At 35.0% G+C, this 25,316-nt stretch overlaps 1 protein-coding gene across 1 annotated transcript; it reads left to right on the top strand.

The window, feature by feature from the left end:
- The first annotated feature begins 12,304 nt into the window (after window positions 1-12,304).
- On the top strand, window positions 12,305-16,702 carry LOC142616162 (alcohol dehydrogenase class-P). Its single transcript, XM_075789036.1, has 10 exons — window positions 12,305-12,503; window positions 13,549-13,685; window positions 14,439-14,485; window positions 14,648-14,973; window positions 15,070-15,152; window positions 15,247-15,322; window positions 15,417-15,478; window positions 15,682-15,777; window positions 15,878-16,039; window positions 16,279-16,702. Exons 1-10 carry the CDS (start codon window positions 12,467-12,469, stop codon window positions 16,393-16,395), a joined length of 1,143 nt encoding a protein of 380 aa, XP_075645151.1. The 5' UTR covers window positions 12,305-12,466; the 3' UTR covers window positions 16,396-16,702.
- Window positions 16,703-25,316: the final 8,614 nt, after the last annotated feature.

Raw genomic sequence — 25,316 nt, 5'->3', positions numbered from 1 at the left:
TTTGCCTATGTGTCAAATGAAGTAATGGCTATGAATGTTTTAAGTGACATAGCAACTTATGTATTATTAAAAATTTACACATCACATTATATACATCAAAATCGGGTAAACCCAAATGTAAGGACACAACTCAAGCCCGAACCCACAGTCAGAAGGGGATGAGCCTGAAAAGCCTTCTTATAATAGAATTTGTAGAGAGTGGGCTTGTAATCTAGGTTTTATGATGTTTAGATAACACAAAAATGATGGGCTTAGACCACAATGGTATCAATAAGGAACTGTTTATATGAATATGAAAGAAATATTCTCCTCGGATACAAGCCGATGATGACTTATATTACTTCCTCCCGAGATAGATTACAACTATGGATAGTGAGGTCTACAGTCTATTTCTCTCCCCTTTTCCGATCCCCTTTGCTTAAGGTCCCTTCTCTCTTTTATACTCCCCACTTCCTTTCCTCTTCATCCTCCACGTCAGGGTTAGATTGCTGATTTAGATAATTGTCTCATCCACCTCCCTTGAAGTCTTTGAAGATAGGAGCAAAATTTCATCCTAATGTTCAGATCTCACTTTCCCATTAATGCGGCCAGAATAGCTATTGCAGAGTACTCAATGCGGGGGTGGTGGTAACAGCTTTATTAAGATATTCTACTGCCCATCTTCTTATCCTCCACGTTTACCATATCTACCATTATTTGTAGGATTTTCGAGAACATAGCCTGTGGATGTTAACCAACCCTTCTCCTACCTTGGTTTCACATAGTCAAGGACATAATCTTCCTTGGACTAACATTTTGGACATATTTTATTCAAACATTATCTCTTCTTTATTTAGTATTTTCTTATGAGTTAATATTCATACATCCTCGGACTATTCTGTGTCCTCGGATAGGGCTTCTAGCCCGAAGAATACTCTTGGGCCACCCCACATATATTCATGGGCCCAATGACCCTACACCAAATAATATGGGTCTTCAACACATCGAAATCAGGTCTTTCTCCAAATTCAAAGTTTCTAGATTTGTTTTTTCCATTTTTCTTTGTTTTCTTAGAATCCAAACATGGTCTAGAAATATGTCTCATTCAAAATCAGATATATATATATATATATACACACACACACACACACACACACATGTAGAAGGATTTTGTACAGGATTTGCTACATCGAATTTCCGCCGCTACAGTAGCAACAATAGAAGAAGACACACAAAGTAGAAACTAGAATGTAAATTGAGTAAACTATCTCACTTCTAGAAGTAGCACGATTCGCAAGGTGGGTAGATGCAACATGGTTTTCGATTACAAGATCCAATTCACTAGTAGCGCTTTGGTCATCTTTCTGTGAGCTAATATTTAGGTACCATAGCTGAAAAAATAGAAACTGACCTATTTCTTGGTCCTGTTTGGATTCCAAGAAAACAGATGAAATGATAAATAAATCCAAGAACTTTGAATTTGGAGAAAGACCTAGTTTAAATGGGTTTGATGTGTCAAAGACCCATATTATTTGGGTTTACCCGCTTTTATGTGTATAATGTAATGTGTAATTTTTTAATAACAAATAGGTTGTCACATCACTTAAAACATGTTGCGTTATTGCTTCGTTAGACACATAGATAAACAACAGATGTTAATGGATGGACCAATAACACTTATATTTAAAACTTTAGAGACTAATAGCGCTCACCTGAAACTTTAGGGACCAAAAGCGCTCAATAGGCAAATTTTAGGGACCAACTATGTAGTTTCGCCAATTGTTTTTTTTTTTTTTTTTTTGTTTTTTGAGATAACCGATAGAATTTTATTGATAGTAAAAGTCACATATACAACAAAGAAAAACAGGGACCAAGCAAGCTAAGTTTTTTTCCCCAAAATATGGCTAAACAAAAAGAACTCCCCAAACTCCCCTATTTCTCAATATTACAAACAAAGAGTGATACGGTCCGGCCGAAGCTGTGTCTCAGACCAAAACTTGAGTAGCAGACATCCTTTGGTAATTTTCCAATGTCGATAACGCTCCTTCCATAATTACCTTTGGGTGTGTCTGAATTTTCTCAAAGTATAGCTTGTTTCTTGCATTCCAAATTGCCCATGACAGGGTCGCCCATTTCTCCATCTCTTCTTTGGACAGTTTCCTCCCCAACATTCGAAACAGATGGAAAAAAAATCCTAAACCTCATTGCTGCACTTTTGCACCCTTCCACTCATCATTGCCCATAAATTTCTAGCAAAAGGACATTCCCACTGTTGGGGTTTATGCCCTAAAACCCAATTTATTGGCATGCATTTAATAATTAAATTGTTTAATTATATGAGACTATCTATAAATGAACTAAGACATTATCATAGTCCATGAGATGCATTGTATGTGATTTATGTGAAAAGTCACAGAAGATATAAATCACAAGTTCTTTGTAAACTCAGAAGTTTAGTTCGTAGTCGGTGATGAAATTGGGCGTTTCATCTGCGAAGACTATAACATATCAACTAAGATGATTTGTCTTGATCATGGAAGTGGAGACTTCTAGTTGGTATGTTGATATGTTGATATGTTTTAAGAGTTAAGACATATTGAACTGGACCGCTGTGAGATTTATTATTCTCCTGACGACTGTCAAATGAATAATAAATCTCACGACTTCTATTTACATCAATTCTAAATCCTGAGAGAATAATGAACTTGATCATGAGATGTAGGTTACTTTGATATATCAGGAGTGAGATCTATTAGTTACGGTCAAAACCTCAGTATGTTGGGCATCCGCATTTAGTGTTGATGGAACATATATTCTCAAGATAGAATTCATAGTCTCTTAACGGAGATACAAAATATTCCCTTGAGATAAGTTTAATGGGTTTAGTTATTCAGAATGTTGGACCCAACCACTTTAGTAAGGAGTTACTAAAGTATATATTTATGAAATTGGATTTCATAAATATATGATGAATAACATAAAGGATTAAGCCGGGTACTCAAGGATTAAGATGTAGTAACTTCAAAGTGGCAGTCTATATTCATGACTTTGGATTACTACAAATATTTTAATGAAGGGGTTGCATGCATAATAAAGTCTTGGGATATAATTTATTAATAAGGCCTAGAGTGCAATTTTATTTATATAGTGGTATTAAATATAATTAATAGTAACTTTGGACTTGTCAAGAGTTGACGGAAAAGCCCAAGGCCCATTGGAGCTAGTATCTTATTGGTCCCTTTTGGTCCCACTCCAAGCCGCACACTAAAGCCCAATTGGAAAGGCCCAATAGGCTAGTCCAATTAGATAATCAGTTACTTATAAAAGGAGAAACATACATAATTTTTATTAGTGAAATAAGAAACGGTGTATATGTGAGTGTGAGACACACACTTTCATTCTCCCTTTGAAAACTGATTGAGAGACCACACATCTTGGGCGTAAAGTGGAATTGGAGTGAAGATTAAAAGTATTTCCGAGTACTTCAATCTTTGGTTTTGAATTTCTCCACACCAAGGTACACTATTTTGTTCTTAAATTCTGAAATTTACGTAGTGCACGTTATCAATCATGAATGAAATAGATCCTTGTTTGTTGCTTCCGCTATGTGTTTTGTATGAGATACAAAACCAGTTTTTTCCTTCACCCACAACAGGTGGGCACAGGTTTCTAGTTGTTGGCAACACAGCTCACACCTCTGATCCACCTGTACCTTCCTTCACCGAAGATTTTCCCGTGTTGGTAGTATATTTGAACACGCCCTCCACATGAAATATTTCACCTTTGGTGGTACATTCATTACCCAAATCATCTTCCACCATTTTCCATCTTCTTGGGCTTGTGAGTGCTCGATATCCATTTGTTGGCGAAGTTGCAAAGCCACCTTGTATGCTGTTTTCACCGTGAATTCATGCTTGCTATTTTCCTTCCAAATGAGGCTGTCCTTGGACTGGTTATGACAAAAAGGGATTGCTAGGATATCTAGTCTAGTCCTTGGGGCAAAGTTTTCCTCAATTTTCCTCCTATCCCATTGTCAGGTATCCCTGTCAATAAGATTAGCCACCCTTAACGTGTGGTCCACTTCCCCATTGAAGACAGGTCTGTGTGGCAGCCAGTTTGAAGATGAAACCAAAATTTTGCTTCCATCACCCACTCTTAACCTTGGGCCCCTTACAATGACTTCTCTAGTAGCAATTAGGCTCCTCCAAATAAAGGATGGTTTATGACCCAATTTAGCCTCCAAGAATGAATAGTTTGGAAAATACCTTGCCTTATAGACTATGTAAAATAGTGAGTGTGTGTGGTGCAACAAATGCCATGCTTGCTTAGCATAGCTAAGTTAAAAGCATGTATATCCTAGAACCCCATACCTCCCTTTTTTTGTGTGTACACAGCTTCTTCCAATTTATCCAGTATATTTTCCTTTCATCCTTTGTTTGGCCCCAATAATATTTTTCCAAGATTGAGTTAATTGAGTCCCCCACTGCCTTTGGAATCTTGAAAATACTCATAGAGTTGGTAGGAATGGCTTGGGCAATAGTCTTGATCAAAACCTCTCTCCTGGCTTTTGAGATGAATTTTTCCTTCCACCCCATAACCCTCTTGTTTATTCGTTCCTACAACTCTTTAAAAGTAGTTACCTTTGATTGTCCCCCCACCATTGGTAGCCCGAGGTACTTCTCACAGTCATTCATAATCCTTGCTCCCAACATATTCTTTATAGCATCCTTCACCTCTGGCTTAGTATTTTTACTAAAAAATAGAGATGTCTTCTATCTATTAATTGCTTGACCTGAGTCAGCCTCATATCTACCAAAAATGTCTAGGAGTCCCTAACACTCCTCCACTGATGCTTCACAGAATAACAAGCAGTCATCTGCAAAGAGGAGATGAGATACATGAACCCCACCTGTACAAGATAACACTCCATTTAATTGGCTGGTTTTTGATGCCTTCCTCATCATTCCTGATAACCCTTCCGCACACAATAGGAATAAGTATGGTGAGAGCAGATCTCCTTGCTTTATACCCCTTGATGGTTGAACAAAACCCTTCGGCTCCCCATTAATCAAAATTGAGTATGTGGCTGTACTCATTGTTTCCATTGCAAGTTCGACCCGCCTTTCATCAAAGCCCAACCTAATCATCATTTGCCAAAGAAAACCCAACCTAATCGCCAATTGTTTTCTATTTGCTAATGATGTGCCCATTACTCTCCATCAATTGCTTCAATTTATTGATACACATGTCAATTTTAGATTACTATTAATCAAAAAATTCTTAGATACTTTCGAATTATAGTGACATGGTGATTAATTCTTTCACAATCACAATGGATTCACCATGAATTTAATAAGTAGACTGCACCATGAATGTGAACAGAGGGAGTACCATTTACCTTGCTTCGAAAGTATCTAAAAATTACTCCTATTACTCACTTTCCATTTTAATTTAAGAAATAACAAACTCACACTTAACATGCATTTCAAAATTAAAATTATGTTCACTACATGATATCTTTCAATCGGATGGTTTGATTAAGGCCCATGAATTGTTATTTTGATTACTATGATTTCAAGATTTATTTCATAAAATGCAATTGAAAATCAAATTGTCAAAATTACAATATACCCATGTAATGTGATGTGATGATGACATGCATATGAGATACAAATGATATTGAATGAGTTGTAAAGTGGGGTGTCTACATCATGTTAATTGCCTTTCAAAATAGGAGCTCGACTTATTATATCTGATCCCTTAAATCTAGGGTTTTACATGAAGTAGCCATTGATTTTATTAACTTGAAAAATAAAACATAATAAAAATGTCTCACTTTATTGATTGAGTATAAATTTACATATAATAGAACATTAAAACAAATTACGTGATTTTTTTGTAGATATAATCTAAGAAATTATATGGCTTTGATTTTTCTAGTTACATTCTAAAAAAGGGAAATTTTTGTCAATATGGCCTAATCTAGAACCATTGATCTAAGAACCATTAATCATCCCGCTTGATGAATTGGACTTCTAGAATGTAGTAGCCATAATAATGTCACTCAATCAAATGTATCCAAACATGTCATAAGTATATAATAGCATGCTATTATTAAGAAAATAAATTGAAAAATTATGATTTGAAAAAAAGAGTCTTTTAACATATTAATTGTCATATTGAAACCCTAATTTCATAGCTAGCATGTTCATCAGTGCTTCCATATCATAAAACACAAACATGTTCTCATGCATAAACAATCAAGGATACGGATCTACATTACTTTGGTTCTAGGTTTATACTTGCATGTAGGTTTGGTTTCTAGAATAGGTTCAAACGTTTTTCAAGATGAGGTTCACTAGCAACATCTCCTACCTTCAAGATTCTTTGGAAGGCTGGGAATTTGTGTAATACCTCTTTTCTTCAAGCTTTAGAAAGTTGGGCAGTACCTCCTTACTCCAATGTTTTTTTTGAAACTTGCTTTAAAACTTCTAAGATTTCAGCAAAGAACAGTAGATACCGGATGTCTTGATTGTGAGAAGTGACTGGTGCTTTATTTTGAGTTGAATTTATGCTAAGGAGGTCATAAATTTGAGCATTTTGAAGGGGGTAGAGTGTCATAATTGACAAAAATGATCAACAATAACTCAAAAGACACTTTCCACATTAAAAAAAAAAAAAAAATCTCTTCAAAGAGGAAATTTTCCTTTGAAATTGTGAATCTATCCTTTAATTAAAGGATAGATTCACAATTGATTACAAACTCTCCAAAATGCTCAGATAAGTATAGAGATGGAAGTCTTGGTTGATGTGCTGGAATGGAGTACAAACTCTCCAATGCTAGGATTTTGGGATTTTTATCTCACATAATTGTTGGATTAAGTTGAAAAAAAAAAATTGAAAGATCAAGCTAAAATTTCGAAGTCTAGGCTATAGGTGTTTTTTTTTTTTTCCTTTCCCTCTTCTAGGTGCCGATTAGCACTTTTAAGAAGGGATTTTGACTTAGAAGCCTTTGTTTGATCCAATATTTGATTGCTTTGCAATTTTCAACGTTTTTCTAATGATCCTTTGAAGAAATCTGACTTTGAAGCTATTTTTTATTTTATTTAATCAATTTTAGAGTCCAATATTATTAGGTTCATTTATTAATTTTAATCAATCATAATTAATCATCAAAATCCTACATAATCAACTTTAATCGTAGGAATGCATTTGGATATAACCTTTAATCCAATTAGTGATTAACTCGTGCATCACATGGAAAATTTTATATTAAGATTTTAAAACTATACATTCAAATATCAAATGAAATTATTTTCATCATTGTATACTAAGTCACATGGATTGCATTTTTCTCATATATTTCAAAACTAAATAAAAGAATTACATTACTTATAAGAGGAAAATTTTCAGCAATGGAATACAATACTAAGTCATTTGCGGCATATAATGGAATTTGTTTTTCATAAGACTCTTTAAGATACATATATAGCTACGTGGAAAAATATTGGACCATTTGACTTCATTGAACTAATAAGCTAGTGCTAAATTTGTCTATAAGAAATTAAATTGCAATCATGTCAACAGTGATCAATTAGCACGAAGAAAAACTTATATTCACCAGAGTCAAAGGTGGGGTGGTTTGGATAGCTGAAAAGGAGCGCGTTTTGCGTCTGCGTTTCCTCTCTTCTTTTTATTTTTTTATTTTTTTTTAGCCGTGATTTTTGCCTTTTTTGTCAGTACACTGTTCAGCTAGCAAAATAAGCGGTGGACAGTGCACACACTAGTGGGTCCCGTGCATTGTTCACGGGACTCACAAATCTCACTTTTCAGCAACTTTTTTTTATTAAAAATGAGTCCCATTCAACAACTTTTTTTTCATTAAAAATGAGTCCTACGACATTATTCATACATTTAAAAATTATTTTACTACAGTATTTTCAGTTTTCAGCAAAATAAGCTATATCCAAATGGACCCAAGTCAACTTTACCTTCATTTTACACTTTTTTTAAGCTCCATGTTTCCCATCAAAGGACTTTCTCTACAACACCAACACCAACACCAACACCAAGACGTATAAATCAACTTTGAGGAATGACAAATCAAATCCAATTGCCTATCTAACCTTTTAACCCGTCTCACTCTTGTGTGCAGTCCAAACATCCCATTGTTCATTGACAATGAATGGCTCCATCTTGGGTTCCAACTTTCTCTACATGTTTCTTGTTACCTGCAAAGCCCCAATAAAATGAAAAATTAATCTCAATATAACATACATCAAGAAGATGAAACAATTCATACATTGTTTCATCAGTCATTTTGTAGGAAATCACGGGCATACCAATACCGAATGAGGTAATTTTGTCTGCACTCCTGAAGTTCCTAGTACAAGGGGAATTGACAAACCTAAGAAAGGCAAACAATTTTTTTTATGATGTCAAAAAGCCATAACAGTAAGCAAGTAACACCAAAATTGAGCTAAAGAAAATTAGAATATTAATTGCACGGAAAATTGATCAATCAATCAGGACCCTCAAATAAAAATAGAATTGAACAGTGCTTTAAATTTAAGTGGGAGATAAAAAGTGAAAGAAGATGAAGAGGTTATAGAGACAAAACACCGTAACTGCTCAGAACTCCAAATTTTCATTAGTTGCAAATTTGCAATTCTCTCATTCTTAAACGTTCCGCTCGTTGTCAATTTTCAAAAAAAAAAAAAAAAAATTATTATAACTTTTGGCTTCCCCCCCCCCTCTCTTTTATGAGATATAAATTGGACTATGTAAATGAATGGCGAACAAATTTATTTATTACTTTTATGGCCAAAAATATTAATGGGTATATGGAATATAGGAGTTTTATCATGTGTCATTTTCTTATGCTTGAATAAAAGGACATGTGTTAATATTGTATGATTTATTAAAAAAAAAAAATCAACTTGTAACTACTAATTTTCTTTTAAAAAAAAAAATGAAAAAAAAAGTGACAAACCAATTAAGGTAAAAATGAAATTATTTTGAAGTAATTTTAGGAGACTCATTTACTCTTTAATTAAATATAAATATTTAAGCACATTCAGAAATATAAATATTTAAGCAAGAAACTTTACAAATATCAAATATATGTCATAGTGATTTATTTAAGGGTATTTAAGGATATTGATTATGAGGTGTCAAATATTTATGACATGTACAAATCATTATCTGATAGGAAAATTATTAAATATTCCGGGAGTACTATAAATGCATACTTCCTCCTCTCACATGAATTGTGGGTCATACTATAAATTTAATTAGTGGGACTCACAGTTATGTCAGAAGAGAGAGTACGCATATATGGTACTCCGGGAGTACCCAATATTTACCCATTCTGCTATATGGGGGGAAATTGGACTATTGCTCTTATTTTGCAAAAAATCTAGCTATATGTCCATGTTTTGAAACTAATTAGGTTTGTGTCCCTGTTTTAAAATTTGATTTTCTCAAAATTGAGTTTCAATGTAAAACCCGTTTTTTAGAAAAATCGAGTTATGCCAAATTAAACTTAAAAAAAAAAAAAATTGTGGAACTCGAGTTCCTTGAATAGAACTCGATTTTCATAATTTTTTTTTTTTTTTAGTTTGATCGCCTATAACTCGATTTTTTTACAAATCAAGTTTTACATTGAAACTCAATTTTGAGAAAATTGAGTTTTAAAATAGAAACATAAACCTAAATAATTTCAAAATAGAAATATATTACTAAATATTTTAAAAAATAAGAGTAAAAACCCAATTTCTCCTATATGGCGATGTTGGTTTACGTCGTTACTTTAAAAGATAAAACATGTCTTGTTATAGGTTATGACAAAATTACACACGTTATTATTTTATGTATCTACTAGTTTTTGCTATCCAACTTTTATAATATATATTATAAATTGATAGATATTATAGATAAACAATTTAATTTAATCACATAATTATCATGGTAACACCATCGTGCATTTTTGGTGTAACGCTCTGTTTGTTTCAATAATGATATTTTCTAGAAAATGAGTCATTTTCTAAAAAGCATTTTCTATAAAACTATCTCATTTTCCAATGTTTGGTAGCAACTTTAAATAAGTTGAAAAACAATCTCTTAACTTCCCTTATTTAACTTGCTGTGAAATAGAGTTGTTTTCCAAAAAAATTTAATGGAAAACAATTTCTAAAAATAAGCCATACTTTTTATATTGACCAAAGATAGTTTTCCTTTGACTCATATTTTTTTATGCTACCAAACATTGGAATATAAGGAAAACTATCTTTATACAAGGTTTTCCATTGAAACAAACGGAACTTAGTATCATAAATATTTGTACATTTTTTGATGCATACAAGTATTTTATAAGTATAAGTGCTTATAGAGTATGAGGAATAAGAGTCGAAATTCAAGTTTTCAATAGAAAATTTAACACATATATATACTTAAATTAGATCAAAATAAAATTTCTATCTTCTAAACAAAAAAAAATCATTGTAGCAGTTAAAGACTTCTAGATCTGTGTCCATCAAAAAAGAAAAAAGAAAAAAGAAAAAAGACTTCTAGATCTGTCTTGAATTAAGAATTTAGAAATAAAACAGTCAAAACTGTGATTTTGCCATAATATCATGAAATGAAATGATGGCCTTACTTGTACCCTTGGAATGCGGTTGAGCAAAAGTTGCAATAGTTTACGTAATTGTCGGTAGGTTTTCAGGAGTGGTTTTACTTTTCTTCGAATAAAAATAAAAATTATTTTATTATTTAATTTATTTTTATTTTTATTTAAGAAATTTATTGTATTTTTTGGTATTATTTATGGGCTCTATTATACTATTTTAACTAATTTTTATCTTTACGTATAATACTTTCAGTAATAATTTTTCAATTTTAGCAAAATAAACCGTATCCAAATATACCTTTATGCTAGATTTTTTTACACAGGGTTTAAGAATAGTAGCGGCCTGATTGCATTTGTGGTTGAAAATGGTGAGTGGAGATTTTGTTTTTGGCTTTTGAGGGAAAATATATTATATACTACTCCTTCCGTCCCAGTTTGTTTATCCTCTATTTCATTTTGAGATGTCTTAAAATATTGTCATGTTTCTAAAAATAAATAAATAAATTTACTAATATTCTTATTATATTCCTATTTTATTTTCAAAACTATTTGAAAAGAAAACTAACAACTATTTAAAAAATCAATCTAATTAGGGTACCTTTTTAGTTGTCTCATTAAGAATTACTCTTTTAAAAAAAAGCTGATAAATTTATTTAAGTGCAGTTTTGTAAATTTATACATTTTTATAAGGTAGACAAGATAATAAATGATGTTCCCTTAAAAAGTTTGATTTTTCAAACTGGATAAACAAAGTGAGAAGGAGAGAGTATTTTAGATAGGTAATATTAGTTTTTAGGAAATTATTTTAATGGTTTTAAAATAGGGTATTTAATTGACATGATCAGAAAGTTTCTCAAAAAAAAAATAAAAATAAAGCTTGAGCATGATTTGATTGGACCAATTAATACATGTGAAAAGTTTCAGTGCCATTTGATGACCAACTCAACAATGGGTATGACAAAATGGTTTGAATTAAAATGTTATATATATATATATATATCATGAACTAAAATCTAAAATTTTAAACATAAAAGTGACAAAATTAAAATTTACCCATAATTTTTTAGTACAATTTTCAATTTAAATAAATTCATATGACTTTCAATTTTATTGAGTTAAAAGTTTTTTTTTAAAGAAATTTATTGAGTTAAAAGATGAAGTCTAGAGTTTTTAATCTATGTACTTTACTATCTAAAAAAAAGAACATAATAAAAACAGCTAATATTTATATAATATTTTTATAATAAATTTTAAGCGGTAAGTTTGTTATTGGTTGTTATTGATAAGATAAAAAAAGTAATTTTAATAATAGTAAGTTCAAATTAAAATTAATAACAACTAATCACATATAATTTATTGTCAAAATATAATAAAAATATTAACAACTTACAAATCTCATTTTAAAATAAATTAGATTTGTTAGGAAATTTTTTTATGAAAATCGAAAAGATTTTCCATAGCTAGGACTTTCCTTAATTTCTAGATACAAATTAGAAATCCATTACGTGGGTGAATGTCAACCGTTTATCTAACAAACAGGTTTACTGCTGGCCACAGTAAACGGATACATTTCAAAACTGTGCTATGACGTCTAATGACTAATGAGTATTGGGGAGAACCCGAGGGCGCCGTTGAAAACCATTAATGGTATTGCGTATTTGCCACCTGTTTGGAGTGATCTCCAACCAGGAATTTTTTGACATTATCACATAACAAGAATGGGTATATTTGTACTTCCGTCCATTTATTCTCCTACACCAACAGTGTATATATATAGTGCCACCACTGACACAGCACTCACAATCAAAACAAAAGTGATCTAATTTTATTTCACTCAGAAGAATCATCCAAGTTTAAGCTATGTCAAGCACAACTGGTCAGGTCATTAAGTGCAAAGGTGAGCCAGCCACCTCACTCTTCCACCCTTTCTCAATATGGCCATGTCTTTTTTTGTTTTTGTTTCTGTTTTTGGGTTCTCCTCTGTTTCTGATGTGGGGTTGCCTTTTTATATGTACTTCAGTTTGATGGTTTCAGTTCAGTGATCAGTACTCACTCACTATCTTTCACATCTTCTGTTTGTTGGCTAATTGGGTTTCTTTCTATTGTGTTTTTTTCGTTTTAATTGATATGATGTAGTTGTTTTCGTGGGAATATATGTATAAATTGATCATTTTTTTTTCTGTTGAATCATGGGCCGTGATCAGCTTTTTTTATTTATTTTTTATTGTTGAAAGATATATTATTATGAAAGGAATTTATTTATTATTTATTTTCATTTTTAACTCTGATTAAAACTTTACTAAACTTTTAGAAATAGTCAACTGCCATAGGTTGATGCCTCTTGCATCATTCTTGAAATTTTGATTTTTTTAAAAAAATTTTATAATATAAATAAATCTCTTGGTTGTTATCAGTTTTTTTATATTTTTGAAAGATATTATAATAAAAGAATATATATTTTTAATTTTTTTTTTCACCATCCGTGATTAAGTTAATATTATAATGAAAGATATTATGATCAGCTTGTATTGCTCAACGGAGGACAAAAATAATATCTTTCATAGTTATTATTACTTTATTAGTGCTCCTTATTTTTAAGAACTCTAGTTATTACTAGTGCTCTTTATTGGTCAACGGAGGACAAAAATAATATCTCAGGATATCCCTTATCTTTAAAAATCATAGGTTGGTGACTCTTGCGGACAATTCTTAGGAACCGTACTCACTCCTCTCAAATAGATTTTATCATGAATTTAATTAATTTAATTAGTGAGATTCACGTGAAATTGTATCATATAACGAGGTAGCACGCATTTATTATTGGGTTTTTCTAACGTGAAATTGTATCATCTAACGTGTAATTCTTAGTTATTATTGGAATACGCTGATTTGCTGCTCCTGACTCTCACATTTATAAATTGGGTATGTATTTTAAATGTAAGCCGCGGTGGCATGGGAGGCTGGAAAGCCATTAGTGATTGAAGAAGTGGAGGTAGCACCACCTCAGGCAAATGAAGTCCGCATAAAGATTCTATTTACCTCTCTTTGCCACACTGATGTTTACTTCTGGGAAGCCAAGGTAATGGATTTCTGATGATACCTTTTTTTTTTTTTTTTTTTTTTTGAGATTAATTCTATAACAATTCCCTATAAAACCCCATGTTGCCACATCATATTCTTCTTAAAAAGGATAGTAGGTAACATTCATTATAAATGCCTATAAAATGAGTATTTACCAAGTTGATATTAATGGCAATACATTAGATAAATTAACCCATGTTGCTGCATCAGATATTTCTTAAATAGGATAGTAGGTACATTCATTATAATTGGAGTAATACTAAGTAATATTACAAAATGTTAATATGACTCACCCTTATTGGTTTTCATTTAGACCCATTTAATATTACTTTTTTATTTACCAATAATCATTTACTACATTATAGATGTAAATTTTTTAGTAAAATAGTTTGTATCTCTAGCATTATTCTTATAATTGTCTATTAACTACCATAAACATCAAATGTCAAATTCCAAGGTAATATTAATGGAAATACATTAAATAAATGATCATTTGTAATTCTTTATTCATTAATTTGTTGGTTTTTTGGCTCCTTTAAATCTGAAATTTAATTTGGTTTAATAAAGTGGGAAAATAACGCTTGAAGTTAGCCGTACTGTTTCCACTTAATTTATAAATTGGATTTGATGAATCTATTTACAAATGGATTAGGAAACTTTCGACGTGCTCGAATTGGACTGGGTGTAGTTGAGGACTTGAGGTGTTGTATTCATTTTGTAGTTGAAACTGAAATGTTCCTTTCTATTGCAGGGGCAGACACCGCTTTTTCCTCGCATATTTGGTCATGAAGCTGGGGGGTATGTATGGTGCTTTCTTAGTCAAGTTTATTTCCAATATTTAACTGAATTAGTTTCTAAATGCTCTCTCTGCAGACTACAACTGTAAAATCCTAATGATTTTAGCAAATAGATTTTTGGTTGCATGAACAAGTACTAATTGATTCTGTTCGTGTTGCTCAGAATTGTGGAGAGTGTAGGTGAGGGTGTGACTGAGCTCAAACCTGGAGACCATGTTCTCCCGTGCTTCACTGGAGAATGCGGGGATTGCCACCACTGTAAGTCAGAGGAGAGCAATATGTGTGACCTTCTTCGGATCAATACTGAGAGGGGAGTTATGCTCAATGATGGAAAGACAAGATTCTCCAAAAATGGACAGCCCATTTACCACTTTGTTGGCACCTCCACATTTAGCGAATACACTGTTGTTCACATTGGCTGCGTTGCCAAGATCAACCCTGCAGCTCCACTTGACAAAGTTTGTGTACTTAGTTGTGGAATATCCACAGGTAGGAGTTCTGCATTCGAAGAACAATAATGATATAAGTGATAATAGTCTTAATAATTTTTATTTTCCATTGATCTATTTATTTATATGCTTGAAGGTATGGGTGCCACTTTGAATGTTGCAAAACCCAAAAAGGGTCAATCTGTAGCTGTATTTGGATTGGGTGCTGTTGGCCTTGCTGTGAGTTTTCTTTGTTGCTATGTTCTATAGTTTTTGGCAACTGCAAAATGGTTAGAATGATGTTCTGTATCTCCAATCCTGTGTGGATATTTAGGCTTGTGAAGGCGCAAGGATGGCTGGGGCTTCAAGAATCATTGGTATTGATCTGCACTCTGGTCGTTTCGAAGAAGGTGAATCATTTGTATATATGCATGTATGTTCCTAATCTTATCATGTTCATATTTACATGTGGCTGATGGTTTTGATTCTTAATCTCTTTGGCAGCCAAAAAGTTTGGTGTTACTGAGTGTGTGAACCCAAAAGATCATGACAAGCCTATTCAAGAGGTTAGATTGGACGCCATGACTTGCTATTTTGTGATTGATTAGTTGACATGACAATCGTGGATTTTGGGTTTTTTTCTCCTAATTAAGTTCTTTTCTTATCTTGTACATATTTTTTGTTGCTGAAATTAGCAGACAAAAAACCTGTTTTGGTGTACAAACTTTTTGCACTTCTCACACTATCAAGGTTATGCTCTCAATTATAGGTGATTGCTGAGATGACTGATGGAGGAGTGGATCGGGCTGTTGAATGTACTGGAAGTATCCAGGCCATGATCTCAGCATTTGAATGTGTTCATGATGTAATCATTTAATGAATTTATACTCATGTTATCTTATTATAGAAGTGCTTCCGATTATTGCATTATGTTTCCTTGGAGATTAAAATTTTCTTTTTCTCAGGGTTGGGGTGTTGCAGTACTTGTTGGGGTACCAAGTAAAGATGATTCATTCAAGACCCATCCTATGAATTTTTTGAATGAGAGGACTCTTAAGGGTACCTTTTTTGGCAATTACAAGCCCCGCACTGATATTCCTTCTGTGGTGGAAAAGTTCATGAACAAGGTAAGCTTATGTTTCTGTTCTTGAACCATTGCATTGTTCTACTTCATATGCATGTCTTTTATATGGAGTAGGCAGAGTGCAACTTTCTTAGATTATTATGAGATAAACATACTTTGATTAAGTGCTATTGTGTATAATTATGGGTAGTGGTTTCAGGATGTGATTGTTTCTTTTACATAACAAGCAAGGCCTCATTCTGTGTTTTACTTGGTCAATGATACTTGCAATTGATTTTGCAGGAGTTGGAATTGGATAAATTTATTACTCACTCGGTCCCTTTCTCGGAGATCAACAAAGCATTTGACTACATGCGGGATGGGCACTCTATCCGATGCATTATCTGCATGGATGCTTAAAACATTACTGATCAAGATGGTGTGCATCATTGATGCCCAGAGATCTTTGCTAGCAATTTTGAATAAGGTTTATGAACTTAATATGTAGAGAGAAGCAGTTTGTGTTACTTGTTTGTGTTATCTTATAAAAATTTTATTTATGTTCCTATTGACTAATCTGTAATATCATTATTGGATGGATATCTTGATGTTGTTGTTGTCATTATGAAATTTTGTTTCTGCATATGTATCCACAGGGTTTAAATCTTGGATGAAAAACTTGGGTTTAAATCCGGTCTATAAGAGCGATAATTATGATTGGGTCAAATCTCTCTTTTGTTTTCTTTTTTTTTGTTTTTTTAATAAAATTTAAATTTAAATTTTTTTATTTATAAAAAAAACCTACAATGTTTGAATATGTCTATGTACGTATGTATGTATGTTGCAATGGCGACGGTTCTATCCATTAATGGTCGGGGGAAGTAACTGAACATGCAGGGTGTCACAGAAATATTAATGAATTCGTTTTCAAACTCATTAAAATCATCAATCTTGGCCAATAGAAAGCTCAAAACTGGTGGTAGAGTAAATTTTCTGGAAGATATGCTCTTCAAATTTCCTCACATAAACTCTCGATGAGGACACCCTTCCTAAAACATCACACAGTTCGTCACAAGCAAAGATAGCGTATTTACCAATATTACTGCCAAGCTGTATCCAAAAGACTGGGGATGCATTAAGAGGGACTACAGGGCTAACGTATCCAGCAATTTTGGTAAAGAGGGAAGAACTGGTGGAGCATCTTTGTGATGTTATTTCTGGGACTCTCAATGTTCTCTTTCGATTTTGATTATGTCATTTTATTTGTTTTTCTATATATAGTTGTGTTTTTTCGTTTCGTCTTTACCTTTTTTTGATTTTTTTAAAATAAAAAAAACTATCTTCTGTGATACTATTTTAAAATACTGTTTTATGTGAAAATTAATAGCGAGAAACTATCTAAATATGGGAAGGTGTTATCGTTTATCATATGTGCAATTAATTATTTACTGTGATTAATGTATAAAGGTATTTTGTGTTAGGATTATTATCAGCAGGACAAGATTAAGGACTTTAGGTTGAAGGTCGGACAAGTTTGGATTGCAACTATTGACTCAGGCAGAGAGGTAGAGTATCAAAACAAAGCAATGGAAGAGTTGTAACTGTGACTGCATAAACGACAGTGTTTTAATTTAAAACATCTATACTATTAACACAGTTATACTACCTGTAGTTTAGGATTAGTTTAATTGATAACTATTACTTATATACACGTGTAATAATCTGATTGGTTGTAGAGGCTAGATCCATATAGTGTGGAGTTAATTAGAGGTTAGTTTCTCTCAGACTTTGTATATATACTTGATGTACGTTCATTTTCTGGTAATGCAATATAAAATTCTCTCATCAAATCCTCATATGGTATCAGAGTGCTATAGGTTGTATGTGGGTCTACAAGGTTAAGTATAAGGCAGATGGTACTGTTGAACAAAGCTAGATTGGTTGCAAAGGGTTTTACGCAGAGGAAGGGATTGGACTATACAAAAGCTTTCTCCCTGGTTGCTAAAATGGTTTCTATTAAAGCCTTACTTATAGTGGCTGTTGTGAAAGGGTGGCATTTATGAACGGAACTACCTTGGGCTGAGGGGGCCATGCCCCTCCACCTTTGAAAAAAAATTTCCTAGTATATATCTTAGCATAAAAAATATACTTTTGAGTCTAAAATTAATATAGTTGGCCCCCTCTCCCAAACAATTTACAAGCTGACCTATGAAACAAAAATGAAAAAAATTATCAAAAAAAATCATCCCTTGTCTAGTTGTCCCAAGAATAGCAAGAAAAACATTTAGCTAAACATTTGGACAATTTACAAATCCGGACAACAAGGAAAATCTACAAAGCAATTCACATATTCAGATAATAAAAAAAAAATTTCTTTGGACATGGTCTAAGTTAAAAAAAAAAAAAAAATCAATTATAAATCCTAGCAAAACAAATCACAAAAACCCAATAACCTCTACCCAATTTCTACCTCTCATTTAAGAGCTTTTTGTCCCGAGCTTTTTGTCCCTCTCAAGTAACTCCACCCCATAGTCATAGAGACAACTCCTATGCTGCTAATCACTCCATCCACACACCAATTAATGTCACCAACAACTTGGATCAGTTGGTGTCTTTAACTCAATCCTTGAACAAATTTTGTTTTTTTAAAGATCTACAGCTCACTTGGATTAGTTGGTGTCTTTTAAATATTTACTTTAACGATGCATTTTAGCATTAATTTATTCTTAATTATAATATCTATTATTGATTTAAAAAAATACAAAAAAAAAATTAATGCTAATATTGCATCATTGTCAACATTTAGTATTAATATTCTAATTTTTTAAAATTCTTGAACAAGGAACTTTGGCCCCCCTTAAATTTAAATCCTGGTTTCGTCCTTGTCATTTATCCCAACTTGATGTCAACAATGCATTTTTGCATGATGACCTTGATGAAGAGGTTTACATGGTCTTGCCCCCCAGGCTTTCACAACAAGGGGGAGGTTGTTTGTAAGCTCAATAAGTCCTTGTATGGCCTCAAGCAGACATCTAGGTAATGGTTTTCCAAATTTTCTTATGCATTGATCCAGCTAGGCTTCCATCAATCTAAAGCAAGTTATTCCTTGTTTACAAGAATCTGTTCTGGTTCTTTTGTTACTCTATTAGTGTGTGGGTGATGTTCTCATTGCTAGTGATAATGCTCAAGCAGTGGTAGATCTTAAGGTGCTGTTGGATAAACAATCCAAACTCAAGGACTTAGGTGATTTGAAGTTTTTCTTAGGCTTGGAAGTGGCAAGATCCAAGGAAGGCATAAGTCTTTGTCAAAGAAAATATGCCTTAGAGCTATTGGAAGATGTAAGTCTGTTGGGTTGTAAACCAGCAAAAGTTCCCATGGAGCAGAATTTGAAATTAAGCAAGTATGAAGGGCAAGAATTGAAGGATCTTAGCATGTGTAGGATGCTTTGGGAGGTTGCTCTACTTAACTATTACAAGGCCAGATATTACCTTTGCAGTTCACAAACTTAGTCAATTTATGGCTAAACCAAGGCTACCACATTTTCAAGTAGCTAATAAAATTCTGCTGTACATCAAAGGCAATCCTAGGTAGGGTTTATTATTCTCTAGCAAATATGAGTTACACATCAAAGCATTTGCAGATATAGACTAGGCTGCTTGTCTAGATACCAGGAGGTTAACCACTGGTTATTGTGTCTTCATTGATAAGTCTTTAGTCTTTTGGAAGTCTAAGAAACAGCAGGCTATCTCACTTGCATCAGTAGAATCAGAGTATTGAGCAATGACTGTTGCAATATGTGAAATTGTGTGGTTGATCAGTTTTCTCAAGGACATTCAAGTTTCTCACTCAATGGCAGCTTTACTTTTCAGTGATAGCCAAGCTGCACTACATATTGCGGCTAACCCTATATTCCATGAGAGAACAAAACATATTGAGATAGATTGTCATGTTGTCAAAGATAAGGCTTTGGCTAAAGTAATTAGACTGTTGCACATTAGGACTAAATCACAAGTTGGGGATCTTTTAACAAAGGCACTGGATTCACAACAATTTTCTCATCTTCTATCAGATAAACATGATCAATATACATGCCCCTATTCCTCTTGAGGGGGGATATCAAAAGGACAAGATCAAGGACTCAAGTTGAAGGTCGAGCAAATTTGGATTGTAGTTGTTGACTTAGGTAGAGAGGCAGAGTATCAGAACAGAGCAATGGATGAGTTATAGCTGTGACTGCATAAACGACGGTGTTTTAATTTAAAATAACTATACTAGCTGTAGTTTAGGATTAGTTTAATTGATAGCTATTACTCATATACACATGTAATAATCTGATTGGTTGTAGAGGCTAGATTCGTATAATGTGGAGTTAGTTAGAAGTTAGTTTCTCTCAGACTTTGTATATATACCTGATGTACATTCATTTTCTGGTAATGCAATATAGAATTCTCTCATCAAATTCTCATAATTATACTAGTGTTAGCAAATTCCATGTCAAAGTTTCAAATGTAATCACATTGATTCTCATGTAACAATTTTGTTTGAGTTGTAATCAAGGAAGAATACCGTTGAGCAAAGTCTAAAGTCTCAAGCAAGATGTCTAATGAATGAATTAAATTTAGCCATAGAGAAAGTTGCTTGGCACTCACCTATCACCTCAATCAAGCTAGCTACCTAGAAACTTGCAGTATGAAAAATTCCAAATCTAAGAGTTGGCATCCAATCCTTGATCTGCACTAAGTATAAGAATGAAAAAAAAAACCCTAACCCATATAGAACGAAGGTAAAGGCCTCCTTGACCCTTGAGTGAAATCCTTGTATCCTCACATAACTTCAACCCCTTCCATTGAACATCATTGAGAAGAGAATTTCACCAAAACAACAAATGTCCTTAAGTAATTGGACTTGAGGTCGACATCGTGACTTCTATTTGGAGACTATGAAAAGGAATGACATGTAGTTTGTTGCTCGCAGGAGCTAGAGGCTCAAATACATGTACATTTCATAACTAGAGGTTTTGTAAGTCGTTATGTACTACAACTATCTTTATAGTGGATTATGCTTACTAAGTTGGGTCTTGAAGAGTTTTTGTCCCTTATGAATTTATATTTTTGAAATCACATACTGTCTTTGTGTGTGTGTGTATTGTGGCTTATTTATTATACTGTATCTATCCAACTTACAAATAGAATTAAATTAATTCATCACTTGGTTAAAGTGAATCTGGTTAAACTTAGTAGAAAGCCATACCATGGGTTAAAACGTAACCAACATTTTGGATCATTTAAAAAGTGAACACAAAAAATTTCTATTCTCTTAATAATTGTATAAATGAGAGTTCGAATGATAGCTTGATGGTAGTGACACAATTTGTTGACCTGTCGAGGTTCATGGCAACTGTATTTGCCAAAAATGCTATATTTTAAATGACTATAATTATGGTTTTTTGTAACCTAATTCGAGAGCTTATTTAAAGACCCATTAAGCCTGTCTTTAAATAAGGTTATAAACGCAAAAATGAAAAAACCCTACGTATTTCTGAGAGAAAACCATGGCCTCCACCTATTTGGGTTTTGAACCAAGTATACATATTTTCTTCGGCCCCAACCATTGAAGATCTTATTGGTGTTTTGTATGAAGCTACTGCAAAGTTCAACTACATCAATCGAGGATTGTTGTAGGAGTTAGTCACGGATAGGAGATTTATGCACAAAAGAAGTATGCAAGAAAGATTCGTTCAATTGGGTTGGAGCTGAGTTTTGATACATTAGTAGGTTCTAATGTAGGTAGGTACTTCAAGATATGGTAAGATTCTTTGTACTTGTAATCTTAATATTTTATAATAGATTGTTCAAGAGTTATAAACTAAATAATCACATGTTGGGGGGTAAAGAACTGCATTGCACAACATTTTGTGGTGCAGAGTATGGTTTTATAATAAGAAAACTGTAAAAACCCGCAACGTACTGCACCCATATATATTTATATATTTTATATTAAATATATATTAATAATTTAATATTATATGAAGTAAGTGACCAGCCTAGTGTTAGTACTGTGGGGAGTAAAAGGACCCAAGCAGGTATTTGGGCCTTTGGGCTCTAGCAACGAGGTCCGACTTGTCTTCAAATTAAGAACTTGTCAGTACTGCCAATCGGCCCATACGCCGAGGGTCCGAGCACACGTCCGAGGGTGAATTCCTCCTCGGATAGACCTAAGAGAATTTGAAGATTCACTATGAAGGTCAAGGCAAAAAGCCGGAAAGACTGTTGGTTAAGAGGGGGAACCCCTGAACCTTTTAGATACACCAGTGTTAGAAAAATATCATAAGCAAAGGCTGCCACCTCCACATTAAAGACTCTGCACCTACCTCCCTAGCCGCATTAATGGGGAAGTGACCCCTGAACAGTAGGACCGAAACTTCTGGTTGCTATTCAAAGTACTAAGAGAAGAAATATCTATGGGGGAGGAGATGGGAGCAACACGTGGATAAAGCACTAAGGCAGGGAGTATTTAAAGGGGGTGAAGGCCAAAGAATAGGGGGGATCAGGCAGTAACCAAGAAAGAAATTAAGAATTGTAAACCTTTAAGAAAAAAAGAGAAATAATACAGAAGTGGTCCTCGGCTTACGTCCGAGGAGGCCAATTTGCCATTATCATCTTCTATTTACAAGTATCTTTACACCGTAGCCTGTTATCAAGTTTTCAGTACCTCTAACTTAGATTTCAAACCCACGCTCTACAAATTTCATTGTTTAAGGCTCGTTGGGCCTGAGCCCATAATTGTTTTTGGGTCCAGGTGCAATTGTGCACTTACAATTGGCGCCGTCTGTGGGAATCTAGTCTAGAAGGAGCTGGGATACTATGGCAAGCCTAGGTTCACACCATGTAGAATCTCAAGGATCACAACCGGAGGATCTTTTCGAGCGTCTTGAGCGTCGAATGGATCGAGAGGGAAGCGTTCATACAGAATACCCTAGGGCTAGCCATACTCATGGCGGGGGCAACACCACCTACGAGGATGGTGCTAAAGCCATGCAGAAGGAGATTAATCGTTTGAAAAGAAAACTACGCCGTGCCAGATGTAAGCCTTCACCGTCCTCATCTAATCCTTCTTCAGTGGAGGTCCGGGGAGGTAGTTACAGCTCGAGGTCATGCTCACCCCCAGCGCAATGTCCTCTTGTGAGGAGGACGACCCGCCAGCTCGCAGACACAAGAAACTTCCTTCCAGGGGCTTGGGGAACGATGCTATGAGTCGGGCGTTGCACCAACTCTCCAAATCTCCATTCTCACGGAGGATTGAGAAGGGGAGGATCCCCAGGAGGTTCACCCAGCCCACCTTTACCATCTACAATGGCCGGACTGATCCGGTGGAGCACGTGAGTCACTTTAACCAGAGGATGGTGGTGCACTCTCATAACGAGACCCTGATGTGTAAAGTTTTCCCCTCTAGCTTGGGACCTGTTTCTATGAGGTGGTTCAACGGCCTTAAATCGGGGTCTGTAGGTTCGTTTGGGGAGCTTACTAGAGCATTCGCTTCGCGGTTTATTACGTGTAGCAGAGTGCCTCGGCTATTGGACTCGCTGTTATCCATGACCATGAGGGAAGGGGAGACGTTGAAAGCATACTCCGGCCGTGCGGGAGATGTTTAACGAGATAGATGGTGATTTTGATGAGGTGGCGCTCAATACCTTTAAGGTAGGCCTTCCTACTGATCACGACTTGAGGAAGTCCTTGACCAAAAAGTCCGTCCGCAGCGTACGTCGCCTCATGGATCGTATTGATGAATACAAAAGGGTAGAGGAAGACCAGCAGCAAGGAAAAGGTAAGGAGAAGGTTATCCCGCAGGAGAGAAGGGATTTCAGGTAGGACAGATACCACAACAACAAGCCGAGGAGAGATTACATCGGGCAGTCCGGCTCGGCAGCACCTCAGACCGTGAACACTGTGTTCCGAGAACTAGTACACCAATTATTGGAGAAAGTTCGTAAGGAGCCCTTCTTCAGGTGGCCTAGTAAGATGGCAAGAGACCCCGCGAAGAGGAATCAGAACCTCTTTTGTCAGTACCATCAGGACGTGGGCCATACTACCGAGAACTGTCGGACCCTTTGGAACCACTTGGAGCAGCTTGTCAGTGAAGGAAAACTGAAGCAGCACCTATGTCAACCTAATGGGCAGGGCAGTTAATCCAGCTCAAACAATTAGAAGAATAATCCATCTCGGCCGGCATTGGGAACAATTAACGTTATCTTCGCTGCACCTGGCAGGACCGGCTCAGGTCCCACTAGGGTGATGGCAATTTCCCATTCTCAGGCCGAAGAGGTAGGCTGTAGGCCGAAGAGGTTGAAGGTGAATTTACTTATCTTGGGATTTTCAGAGGAGGATAAGGTTGGTACCATTCAACCCCATGACGATGCTCTTGTGGTCACTCTCAGGATAGGGAATTATGACGTGAAGAGGGTGATGAAGAGGGTGATGATTGATCAGGGCAGTGGTGCAGATATCATGTACCCTGATTTATTTAAGGAGCTAAGGTTGAAGCTGGAAGATCTTACTCCTTATGACTCGCCACTCATAAGCTTTGAAGGAAAGACCGTTGTGCCGAAGGGACAGATTCGTTTGCCCGTTCAATCCGGCTCAGAAACGGTTGAGGTGGATTTCATTGTGGTTGACGCGTACTCCCCATATACAGCCATCCTCGCCAGGCCATGGCTGCACGCTCTGGGAGCCGTCTCCTCTACCTTGTATGTTAAGGTTAAGTTCCCCTCTAGGGAATATGTTGAAGAGATCCTCGGCAGCCAATTGGTGGCCAGGCAATGCATATCGGCCGCAGTGCTTCATCAGACAGAAGCCAAGTCATCGGCTTTGCTCATCAAAGACTCATAGCAATTAACAGCTCCGGATGCACCTGGAGCGGTGACAAGAGAGGAGGCTCTTTGTGAGGAGTTAGAGAAGTTTTTGATAGCGGATGACCCAAAGAGGTTCTTCCAAGTCGGCATACGTTTGCCACACCAGGAGAAGATGGAGTTATTGGAATTTCTGAAAGGCAATATTGATGTTTTTGCGTGGGACACTTATGAGGCTCCAGGCGTAGATCCAAGCTTCATTTGTCATTATTTAAATGTCAACCCCGCCATTGTTCCGAGAAGGCAGCCACCTCGGCGTTCTTCCAAGGAACATTCCGACGCTGTCAAGGAGGAGGTGCTCAAACTCAAGAAGGCTAGGGCTATTAAATAAGTTTTCTACCCCGAATGGTTGGCGCATACGGTTGTGGTCAAAAAGAAGAATGGAACGTGGAGAGTATGTGTGGACTTCACAGATTTGAACAAGGCCTGCCCCAAG

The sequence above is a fragment of the Castanea sativa genome, chromosome 1 (genome assembly GCF_040712315.1).
Source record: "Castanea sativa cultivar Marrone di Chiusa Pesio chromosome 1, ASM4071231v1".
NCBI classification, from domain to species: domain Eukaryota; kingdom Viridiplantae; phylum Streptophyta; class Magnoliopsida; order Fagales; family Fagaceae; genus Castanea; species Castanea sativa.
The sequence above is the reverse complement of the archived record's forward strand: the minus strand, read 5'-3'. Positions and strand labels throughout refer to the sequence as shown.